General features: G+C 39.7%; 1 protein-coding gene across 1 annotated transcript; it reads right to left on the bottom strand.

Moving 5' to 3' along the window:
* Positions 1 to 287: 287 nt before the first annotated feature.
* LOC101305308 (multidrug and toxin extrusion protein 2-like) lies at positions 288 to 1,925 on the bottom strand. The gene has a single exon (XM_004288847.1). It carries the CDS (start codon positions 1,923 to 1,925, stop codon positions 288 to 290), a length of 1,638 nt encoding a protein of 545 aa, XP_004288895.1.
* Between the last annotated feature and the right edge of the window lie 11,058 nt (positions 1,926 to 12,983).

Below are 12,983 nucleotides of genomic sequence, written 5' to 3'. Positions count from 1 at the left end.
CAAAACATAACTCATTTGTTCAGAGCGTAGTGTTTGTCGCTTTCTGTGTGATAGTTTAGGCTGGACGTAGACATATCGAAACTTATTGATACATCACTTATGACTATAGACTTCATAATTTTGTTAATGTCATCTCCTCGTATGAATTGAGACAAAGAGAATTGTGTAGAAAAATCAACCATAATAATTCACAATCATGCTACAGAAGAAGAATAGGAATAAGATGAAGAAATAATTTATATAAAAAATAGCAAGTGGCAAAAATTACATCTTGATATTTTTGGATATTATCTGGAAGAAGGCACCGTAACGATGATCAATGGCTGCACTGCTTCTTCACCTTTCGAATCACAACTACTAGTTGGAGGAGGTAGTATCACCTCACACCCGGCACACGATAGCGCCTGAGCCCTCTTCGCCTGCAAATCCCAGTCCGTGGTCCCCACAACATACAACATCAGCCCCGCACAGCATATCTGGGCCGACAGCAACCCGATCCACAGCCCGTTAAACCCGACGCGGAGCCAGAACCCGAGCCCAACCGCCACGGGCATGCCCACCAGATAAAACGCGCCGAGGTTCACGTTCGCTGCAGTAGTCGGACGCGCGCTGCCTCTGAGTACCCCACACGCGACTGTCTGGGGACAGTTGCCGAGCTCGCACAGCCCTAGGATCGGAAGCGCGAGCGACGTCAGCCGTATGATCTCAGGGTCATTTGTGAACATGCGGCCCCACACGCCTCTCATTCCGGACGCGAAGGCCGCGGCGGATAGGCCCATGACGAAGGCGAGCGCTACCGCGACCACAGCGGATAGCTTGGCTCTGTAAGGCCGGTTCCCCCCGAGCTCGTTCCCGACCCGCGTCGAGACCGCGAACCCGAGAGAAGACGGGAAGACGTAGATGAACGACGTCGTTTGGATAAGCACGCCCATCGAGGCGACGGTTGCTTTGGGGTCCACCAGAAGGCCACACAAGACGATCATGATCTCGTACCACCACCATTCCAAACACACGGACACGCAGCTCGGCGCTGCCAGCCGCAGCAGCGGCGCCCAGCCGGTCAAACACTCCCGGCTCGGCGCCGTCCACGTGGGCACGTGCAGCCCTCTTGCCCAAATATACATCACGAGACACACCAGCACGAAGAAATTCGACGCCGCGGAAGCTGCCGCGACGCCGGTGACTCCCAGCTGAAGTTTAGTCACTAACAAAAAATTCATAGGCAGATGAAGGCATGTTCCGGCGAGGGAGGCGAGAGTTAACGGGTGGGTGATGCCCTGAGCGCGAAGGTAAATGCGGATTGGATGAGTGAGAGAGTTGGTGAAAAGGTCAGGGAGGGAGAACATGAGATAAGTGTGAGCCATTGAGGTAATTTTCGGGTCTTGGTGGACATATAACAGAATGGTCGATATGTTGTACCAAAGGAACGAAATGGGGAGGGAGCAAACTACAAGGAAGATTACGCAGCGGTGGAGGGTCACTGACAGAAGCTTCGGACGTCGAGCTCCGAAGGCTTGGGAACAAAGCGGCTCCATACCCAAGGCTAGGCCGGAGAGTACGGAGTAGCCTGTGATGTTTGCAAAGGCTATGGCTAGTGACCCCGCGGCGAGCTCTAAGTCGCCGAGGCGGCCGAGGAAGAGCATGGAGAGGATGGAGCGGGAGTAGAGAATGAGGCCTGTGATGAGCATGGGGAAGGCGAGGTTGAAGAGTGACTTGGTTTCTTTGACGACTTCAATGACGGAAATTTGTGGTGGCTGCGGCTGCGGTTGTAGTTGCTTTACTACAAGCTTTGGCGGTTCGTTTCTTTCATCTTTCGGTAGAGATAAGAAGAGGTCTAAATAAAGATGCGGCTGCGGCTGTTGATGAAGCTGCTCTCCTGGTTTCTGGGTTGTCGTCGAATTAACAGAAGGGTTTGGATTACACATGATCGATGATGATGATGATGATCGCCAAGTGTTTTGGAGGATTGACTAGTGCAGCTATGATTTGGTTTGGCTTGAAATGCTCTGTTTTTTCAGCTGGGAGACATACCCCCGTAGAGAGCACTCTAATGTGTTCTAAGCCTTGAAAAGATAGGTGGATAGATTGGTTTTTTTTTGCCGTAGATGGGAGGGATATGCGAGTATTAATAGAGAGACCATGTTGATGGTGGGGCATTTCTGTCTTTCACCCTCTTTTATCTTTATGCTCTGTTTAAATCTTTTAAATTAGCTCATTTGGAAGGAAAAAATGTGAAAATATGCGAGTGGTTTGGAAAATATATAGAGACGTCAGATATGTCAGATTACGTAGGAGATGCAATTTTCGATGAGTACAAGTTTTGAAGAGGGTTTTCCTGGTGAGTATTCTCTCGACAAAGCTTAATATATATAGCTAGGTTATCATCATCGTATATATCGATCACTTTCTCTGTTGTGTGTATGTGTACTGATGTGTCCCGCCTTATGGTCTTATAGTCTTACATACGTATATTTTTAACAATGTACTGTATTTTCTGAAATGACATTTGATTTGATTTTTTAACAATGTAGTTCTTGAAATTACATTTGATTCGATCACCCTTTTCTTTATTAAAGACGCCCGTGCAAGAGGAGAAGCAACTTGAGTATATATACCTCATCACGGATTCAACCTCTAGCATACGAAATTATGATACGTATTTGTATGCAAGCTTTAGGAGAGGGCACGTACATTTTTTGTTGGCTAGTTTTTACTTCCCCAAAAACCAAGTCAACAAGCCCCTAAGATGATTATTTTTTTTTTTGGGACGTGAAAGATGAATTATTCTTGGAGAATGCTCGACAGATTTCCATCATTATAATTCACGATATTTTGTCATTATCATAAACAAATTATGCTAGAAAATACTTAATTCTAGTCGATGAAAGATATACTATATGGTTATTGAGACAAACTATGGTACTGAGATGTATATCCTACTTTTATTTTACATGTACTTGAACAAAAATTACAATGTTATAAATCAAATTACAACATTGAGAACAAATTTACCAAATTTATTTACACTATTTACATGAAATTAAATAAAATTACAACTATGAGAACAATTTGTTCAAAAAGTTGTAAAATGGTTGTACATTTTGTAATTACAATTATTATAATAAAATTACAAATAATACGACTCAGCATTACCACTTTGACTATAAATACGTTCTCACATTTATAAATGTAGGTATCACATACGGGTAGGTACCACAGAATTTCATGTGGTTATTTGGTGTTGGAAGAGACGAACCAAAAGGTAAGAAGTGTAGTAAATGTATATGAGTTTGTAGACTAATGTAATTAATTGTTGATTTTACAAAATGATGTATTCTTAGCTATCTTGCATCTAGGAGACTCTACCTTCATTCTGGAAGGAAAAAAAAAAAAACAAGAAAAAGGAATGGCATATATGCATATATATAATAGAATCCATATAATCGATCAACAGAATCCATATAATAGACTATTACTTAGTTTTCAACTCGGCATGCATATATATAGAGTTTTCATTAAAAAAAAACTCGGCAAGCGTATAATAGAATCCATGTATATAATCGATTAATTATGTTGGTTTTTGGAGATCAAACAAACAAGTCATAGGAGTATAATTAGAGTGGCAGGTGAGGTCACGCTCAAGCTCGACACTTGCACACTTGCACTTCGTTGAAGCTAATAAGCTTAAGATTTCAAAGCCTATATAGTATTTTCTCTGGTGCAAATTAACAAAATGGATGGAAATTTCGTTTTGGACATAATAAGAAGAGCTAGGGATCGAGTAGCCGGAATGGGAGGGGCACCGGCCTATTGTGGCCGGTGGCGGTGGGGCCTTTGTGGCCGGTTTGGATGATCCGAACGGGAGTTTCTGATATGGACACTGATTAAGTAGGAGAAAAAAGGTCAGGCTATTACACCTCAGCAAAACCATTCCCTTCCCATGCCATTTTACTTCAAAACATGCTGTCTATGGACGTTTGCTCTCCCTCCAGAGTCATATCCCACCTCAGTTTTCGTCACCTCTCCGCCTCTCAGTTTTTGCCATCATCCGCACAAATGGGGTCGAAAAAACTCACGTTTAAGAGTTTCGCCCCGCTTCTTTATAAGTTGACTCTAACTAACTATCGATGTTTTCTTAGAAATTAATAAAATCATTCCATATGATTAATGTTTGAAATTCGATATGAACTGTTGTAGATCAGTTTCTTGGCATTCAAATTTTTTTTTGACACTGTACACGTGCATGCAAATGCAAGATCCTAGACGATGATTTAAGCAGAAAGTGCATTAGGTGTACGATGGACGGTGGAGTCGTCAGGACCTCGCTGGGTTTCCACGAACATATGGAACGAAGGAGACAGCAGACACACATATATATGCCTTGAAGCTTGAATCCAATCAATCAATTCTAGCTAGCATTTTTAATTTAATTGGGTTTTTCTCCAAGCTGTTACCCCTGTGCTGTGCATGCAATCTCTGTCATTGTTGAGCTGGGTGTAATTGACTGTTGTTGTCGGTTTCTATGAGTTCATCATATTGTATAATGCTCACAATTAAGAGGATAGAGATAGGTGTGTGTTTATATAAATCAAGAAAGAAAGGGGTGCATGGATAAAAATAGACAGATCGATATCGATCTAGAATTAGAGAGGTTAGATGGAAATGGAGGAAATATGAAAAAAGAACAGTGGAGGTGGGGTGTGCTTAATGGATCGAGTTGTCTCTGGGTGGCTCAGAATCAGCAGAGAAGACGGTGGATCGGAGGTGGCTAAGTTAGCTAGAGGGCGAATACGGATAGCCAGCTTGTGGTAGAACCTTGTGGGATCAAGTGGTGAATGTGACACACACATTTCTAACCTTTGAATGATTCAATTGACACTATTCTATTCTTGGATGCCACTTAATTTCTGTGTATACCGAGCTCTATGAATCACACTGCACCACTTCTTGTTTCAATAACGGGAGCCCGTGTTCCCCGCTCTACGCCCACCTTACAATTCCTCCTAATAATCCCAACCCTGTTCTGCACTGTGGGCTCCTTCGTATATTTGGATCCATCCCATATATATTTTCACACAACATATATATGCCCGGTTACTATTTTCAATATTCGCTAAAGAACAGAAAAATATCAACGTTATTAGTTCACAGTGTTTTGGCTCTTAACGATACTTGCACTAGCTTATACATATTGGATGATATGGAACTTGTCATGGGTAATCTATCTTGAAAAATGATATCTCAAAGTATTCCTTTTTAGGCTGCCGCGCGCTGGCTAGCACATAAAGTTGGCATCGATATCATGGTCGAGTTGAGCAGGCACACATTGCCGAAGTTGGCAAAGTTTTAGTTGTTTAAACAGTCCGTCAAACATTGTTGAGCTAGCCTGCATCTACACCAGTGGTGTATTATATACATTTACACAACAGAAGAAGCCCGATTCTTTGTTCTTCTTAAAGCTGAAGATCACACTGCAGGTATAATAAACTGTTAAACACCGACAAGCGTGGCCCGTGGATTACATTATATCAATATTGTCTTAACTTAACCACCTTTAAGGTGTTAGGTTTTAATCACAAAAGACCTCGGTACAATTGGATAAGATCTATTTTATTTGTCACTTTTAAGTTATATTTTATTTGTCACTTTTCTGTTGTGAGATCTATTCCTCTCCAATACTTCAACACGCCTCCTCACGTGTAACCTGACTTAAAGTCAACACGTGGAATGAATCGGGACGGAGAGAATGAACCCAAATCGAGCCCATGAGAATTGAAGAAGTAATTAAAGAGGGACCCGTTCTGATACCATGTTAAACAAACGTGGCCCGTATATCATATTGTACCGATACTGTCCCAACTTAACCACCCTTAAGGTGTTACGTTGGGTTTTAATCACAAAAGGTCTCGGTACAATTAGATAAAATTTATCCACTTATAAGTTATATTTTATTTATCACTTTTATGGTGTGAGATTTATTTTTCTCCGATATTTCCAACATAAACTAGAAGATGAAAGCTGAAGATCACAGTGCAGGTATAGTAAACTAGAAGATGAAAAGTGATATGCAGAGGGAAAGGCACAGGTGTTGAACAGAGACAGTAGAACCCTTTGCGCTACAGAATATCTTGGTTATAATTGGGTGGATTGTGAGTAGGTCCCGAGTCAGAGATGGTAGTGGAGCATCTTTAATTGGGTACTAGATGGGCAGCTAGATAAGCTCTGGTGTGTTCGCACAGCCATTTTGATCGATCATGGAAGCACATGATCACCTGCTAGCTGCTAGAAGCAGTTGGCCTGAAACTGATCGAAATTTCTGGCTTTCAAAAGCTCGATCTGTATGCATGTATACTTGTCTGTGCTCCGTATTACTAGCTTGTAAGTATTGATAATTGATCTATCTCATTTTTTAAGCACAGAGGCTCAATCGAGCTAATTAAACTCCCTTCTCAAAATATAAAGAAATCTAAACTTCCATTACTTTCAGTTTAATTTGGAAGGAACCTTACATCTAGCTAGCTATTGAAGAATGGGAGATATACATGCGATATTAATAATAACAATTCCGTTCATTGTTGGCTAAGATAATAATTTGAGTACTGTGCAAACAAATTCTATTCCAATTGAACTGTTGTATCGGGTCCATATATTGTGCATTATTTCTGGCATAATTCAGTAGATAATATTAATAATTCTTGAAATTTTTTAAATTGACTTTTGTTAATGCTAGCTTTGAAGTGCAAGCCAATAACATTTTGTGTAGTAACTTTTATTAATTTTCATGGATTTTATATATGCTTTCAAAACTATAAAGCTCCCACCCAACAACCATGAAACCTAGCTTAATTACAAGGCATATATATGAAACTCATACTATGATCATGTAAAGGCAAGACATAAAGAAAACTAAAATTAATAGAAAAGTTGAACGTCTAACTATATGGTACGCGTGGCAGCACCCTAATTTGGAAACAAGGTGCAGAGAAGCTATACCATAGCTTTGCCCTTTCCTCATATATAAAAGATCTTTTGTGACCAAACATTGTGAAAAAAGCTTTGCTCTTGATCCTCAGGATCACACTGATCTGCAAAAAGGCACAAGCAACCGCAAAGCAAACTATTTTCTGGTTCCTTTCCACCTACACTAATTGATCTTTTTCTCGAAAATATGCCATCTTACCTTTCTGTTTCTATATATTATCTAGCTCTTCCATTACAGGGGGAAAGGTTAAGTGCCTCGGACTAAGACCAAAACAATAAGTAAGATGTAGGGTTTGGGTGTCCAGATCAGTTGGACAAAGAAAAATAACGTTCTGATACACTGGTATTATAATGCTGATAGTGTATGTAAAATTAACTGGACGATTCATTAGCTGTTTCCGGCCACCGGAGTAATTTACCCTCCGGTCTTCTGTTCATCGTCTATAGGAGTCAATGAAACAAGAACAGTGCCTCATGTAAGATGGAACTGTATAGAACTATAGATAAATGAAAGAAAGCAAAAGGAAAGCAAGAACAGTCCTCATGTAAGATGGAACTGTATAGAACTATAGATAAATGAAAGAAAGCAAAAGGAAACAGAAAGAAGAAATCAAAATTGGGCACGTGAAATATGGAGGAATTGGGAGTTGGAGATGGGGGTCTGTATAAAAGCCAGCTACTTGTCTCACACGCACAGCTAGCTCATTTCCATGTCTCTTAGATTCCAAAGCTTAGCTTGCAAAGCAAATAAAAGATAACCCTAAAATTTCAAGAGGGTACTGTATGTACTGTATATACCAGAGTCTCTGGAACACACTCATCCATTTTTATAATCCCTTGATGAATCGTGATCGTATTTTCTATTAGAGATAAATTAGCTCTAGGGTTTGGTCAGTTTCCCAGATTGGAAACTTTGTGGGATCTTTTGGTGCTGTAGCTTGCCAAAATTGTAACAGAAAAAGGAAGAAGAAAACAGAAACACCACGTGGGACGCATTTTTTCACATGGCACGCAAGACCTTCTTGTCCAACTCCGGCACTGTTGCTGACCTAATTCCTCTACTTAGTCCTCTCCTGCCGGTGACCTAGCAGCTTGGTTTCTCTTAGCTTCTTCTGGCCTCAGCTTAACTGAGCTAGCTTGGTCTTAAATCAAATATTTGCTAAAGTTCTCAGCGTGCTTGTTGGACTTGGACTACCACTTCTACTAGTACCGCATACCTTTCTTAAGGTCAAGGGATTGAAAGGTCTCTAGCTCTGACTCTATTAATTTTCTGGTGAAGGGGAAACAAGCATACAAGTGATACAACAAGTCTCTTCCAAAGTTGGGCACTAATGATCCCCTTCGGGACCCCTCCAAGACTGTTTAGGGTTGGACAACAACAGTACTTAAGAGAGTCATGTAGTGAGATTAAGGAGATTAACCATGTGGCACGATGGACCCTAGCCGTTTGGAAAATAGGGTTGGACAACCTCATGATGAGGAGCATAAATTTTAACGGGGCCATCGGGGTCACCAAACTCGTTGATAATCTTGTTATATGTGTGTCGTCATGTGAGTATGTGACTGAACTGTTCATGAGTATTTGTGACGGAAATGACTCTTTAGATTTGATGGTCGGACAAACCATGTGAACAATCAATTTGTCCAACCAACTACTTTTTCAATAAGCAGGGACCGTACATATTGTGTAAGAATTGAAAGAATTTTTTGAAATAGTGATTTGAGAAATGAAAAATGAAATGTTGTAGATTTTGTTTTTGGTTGAAATACTCTTCTTCTTCTTGTTCTTTTTATATGGACAAGATATTAGATATGCATTATGTTGTGAATCCTAAAAGCTTGTGAGTTTTGTATTATAAAGTAAACTGATGCGAATTTAATTTTGATTTTTGGTTTGTGGATTCCTTAATTGATGCAAAGACTAAAGGGCGTGCACCAATCGAGCTAGAACTTTCAAACCTCAATCCAATTCCATTAGTATAGCAGATTGTTGTTGACCCCAGTAATAGTCAATTAATCAAGCTAGGACAATGTTACACATAATAATCATTACTTTACTTAATCACTTTGTTCTGATCGATTGATTAGTCTTGTCCAACCTTAATCGACACGGGTCAAATATAAATTAAGATACAATTAGTCAATAACCACCATAATCACCAACTAAGAAAACATAGAGATGATCTGAGGTTTGACAAAATGGAAACAGGAATATCAAATTAGAGTGACATTCATCCACGATTTAACTAACTAATTAAAGAGCTGAAGAATGATGAGGGAATAGATTTGGTTCGATCTGGGGGGTCAAGTTTCTCTTAACACCGAGAGAGATTTTGGATGGAGAATATTGGTTGGAGAAAGTAAAACTTAGTGAGTCGAAATCAATCAACATTAAGTTTGTTGATTAGATACCATCTTTAAATCAATAATATCCTACCTAAAGGCCACTATCCAAGCTATCACCTCCACCAGCTATGCGCTCGAACAATTAGGAAGTTTTAATCAACAAAATTAGGTCAAATACATGTTTTTTGTTTCACTTTTGTGGAGTGATTCGCGGTTATATCGATCTAGTATAAGTTCTCGAACTCAACCAGATCGATATCATGAATCAGTATGTGTGTAGAAAGGGAGCTAAAGTATAACTCTCTAGTTGGAAACTGTTTTGTTGGATCATCAAAACCCTCGTTAAGTACATGACAATGCAAAATCCTAGAAGATTATCTCCGAGCTAGGTTTTCTACCTTCGACGGTAGAACATGGACTTCATCGTTCCGTCGACTCTGAAACTTGCTCTCCCAATGAATAGGTCCTTAGAACTCTCTATAATATTGCAATCACGTACAATCACCTTGTTTAAGCTCACGTTTGATGATATGCAGGCACCCATTTTTACCAAACACTATCATAATTAGTTTACGGTATGCATCATAAGCATTAAACAAAGAAGACATCATCGCTAAGCTTGCTGCGTAACCCAGCTCGAGGTATAAGCAGTTTCTATCATATACAGAAGTCTGCATCATAGATCGAACAACCTCACCAGCAAGCTGCAAGTAATTTCATGTCAATTAAGCTACATTATTGAAGATGTACAACACTAAAGCGACTACTATCTTATCATACGGCCCATGCATACAAAGATCTTATCAAGAACAGTTCCGATGCTACTATCTCTGTCAGCACCACCAGAAGGCCGGCATGAAGTACTGTATACTATTAAGACTGATGAACTGTTTAATAATTAAGCAACGCAGAAATCTATTATTACCCCAATTTGAAATATCATGAGCGTGTGGTTTAAGGTGAGTGATTAGTGCTGGTGGATTGGTTACTCTGATATCTGGAGTGGATAAATGATCATTGTGCAGAATCTAATGATCGTGGTCAAATGAATCCACCATATTTTAGTGATGAGAATTCTTCTAGAGCCTTTTTATATATCCTAATAACCTTCATGGACCACTCAGGCTCGGCCCACAAGGAATACGACACTTCGGCCCACAATGAGCACTACGTCCTCACTTTATACATACACTAATACGAGTATCTCCGAGTGTGTGGTTCAAGTCTTTAAGAGCAATGATAATGTATAATTGATCATTATGGAGAATCTAATGAACCATAACAAATCATTCCAATCCAAATTACTGATAGCATTATCAACATCTGCTCGAAGATTACTTTGATAAACCACGCACGACGGTATAAACAGTGTTAACATTTGCTGATACTCTATTTTATACAGTACGTTTATAGTTATATGTAAGATTTACTAATAAACGGTAATATTCTCCAAGTTTTGCTTTCCTAACACTCGATGTGTATGCGATACTACTACTTTGTAACTTTGTTGTTCTTTGATCTGAATCGATTGATACTCGATGTTTTGGTCATCAAATGTCCGTAGTTTAGCGATGCGGACCCAAAAACACCATTTACGACAGCCCATAAGTTTCCTGGACCTGTCATGCCTGGCCCAAACAAAGCATTACACATTGGGCCTAGTATTCTTAAGTTAAACCCACAAAGCCCATCTGCTCTCCATCAAAACCGATAAACCCTTTCAACCTGAGAGCCTGGAAAATTAGCTGAAGCTTGAGCTGAGCAGCCAGCAATGGCACCCAAACAACCACCCAAGAGGAGGAGAATCGCTGAACCACCGCCTCAACCCCCCAGGTAAATACTAGTTCCTACTTGCCCTTTAATTCAGTTTACAAATTTCCATTTCAAATTTTGGGTCTTTGTTAACTTTTGGTCCCGTGAAACTGTGAAAGTTGGAATCTTTTCCTGTCAAGTTTTCACTCAGAGAGAGAGAGAGATTCTCTTCCTCTGATGACAATCCAGAACCAGTAGCGTCGTTTTCTTTGGCGTTTTGAATTGGGTTTTCCTTAACACGACAAGTATTAACTGAAAAAAAGCATCGTCTCCTTCCCCAAAAGGCAGAACCGACCCTTTCCACAGTCGTGTTCCTAAACGACAAGTCGTCTCCTCAGGCGCACATGTATGGCTTTTGTTGTTTTTCATGGATTCTCTAATTAACTTGGGCTTTTCTGTAACACCAGGAATGTGTCTGGACCGATTGAGAAGCAAGTAACAGTAAGAATCTCTCGCATTTCTTTGAGTTTCAATATTTCGGATCACTTAGAAATTTTTATACCGAAACGCAATTTAGTTATCGGGGATTTGATGTTGTGTAATACATGTGTAGGTTCCGGTGGCTCAAACTAGTAGTGGAGTCAGATTGAGTGTTAGTATGCAGCAGGCTAGAGATTTAGCAGTAGCACAAGCACAGCAAGATGGGGTGCTTGGAAACTTCAAGATCTTTGATTCACCCTTTGGCAATTTTCTTGTTCCTGTAATTCCAACTGCCAAGGAACTAGCTGATGATTAGTTTCCTATATGTATCGGGAATTGTGGTTGCATCACATTTGTGTAGTAGAATACTAAATACTTGAAGAGTACGGAGGAGTTTGATCTTCCTATTATGTAACGGATAAGTGAATCAAAATCCCAATGAATTTCATTTTAACAAGACGAATGAATTTCATTTTAATAAGACGAGAAGGTGGAATATATTCATGAAGAAGCAAAAGCAGATCATATATTCCATAAAGAATCGAATAAAATTGGGAGATGAAGGTGGTCATCTGTCTTAGCCAGCAGCACACAACTTTTCCCCAAATCTGAGCTGACAGATTCAGCATTTCATTGTTTTGGGTGTTGTAAAGATTGACAAGTTCTGCGTACTCTACCAACCAATAAGGTTCTGTAAGCAAATACTTGATTTTGATCCTTCCAATATCATTCTGATCGATGAAGACAATGAGATGCCCATAAAATGGAGGAAGCTTTGTCCGTGTCCCACTGGAATTGATCTCTCTTTATAACAATGGGTATTTGGTTAAGCAAGGTTTGTTTCTTATTCTGGACCACTTTTTGGGTTCCCATCGTTTGATGGGAAACTAAATTGAAGTGGAAACGTCCTATAACCAACAAATACCAAATGGAGCCGATATGACCGGCAATTCCTGACCGGAAATCTTCTTAACCAAGTTAGAGTAATGTTAGATGTATCACATCATGACATTTCATAATGTATAACTTAATATAAATTCGTCTATTAGAGCTACGATGTTTATATGCAATCATAGTCTTTAATAAGCTCGGACATGGAGGGAGTCTAATGAGTATGAAGCGCCTAAATACAACTTCGACTACTAGAGCTATAATGTCTATGTGCAATTATAGTCTTTACTAAACTCAAACATGAAGGAAGTCTAATGATTATGAATCGCCCATCTCACTCAATTGTCTCTAGTGTGATTGAAACATGGCTACATAGACCACTTTAATAGATTACATTTTGTCAACATGACTAATACATCTATTTATATAAACTAGGAATACACGATATTTGAGCAAATTCACTTAAGCACATTACAAAAATGATGAAGACTAAATTCTTAACTTTATTAAAACTTTTTAATCCTTACAAATTG

Source organism: Fragaria vesca, linkage group LG1 (assembly GCF_000184155.1).
Source record: "Fragaria vesca subsp. vesca linkage group LG1, FraVesHawaii_1.0, whole genome shotgun sequence".
Taxonomy (NCBI): Eukaryota; Viridiplantae; Streptophyta; class Magnoliopsida; order Rosales; family Rosaceae; genus Fragaria; species Fragaria vesca.
Note: the sequence above shows the minus strand (reverse complement) of the source record. Positions and strands in the feature narration are given on the sequence as shown.

Excerpts from the sequence above, each read along its gene's own strand:
- LOC101305308 (XM_004288847.1), bottom strand. The coding sequence starts at position 1,925 with ATGTGTAATCCAAACCCTTCTGTTAATTCGACGACAACCCAGAAACCA.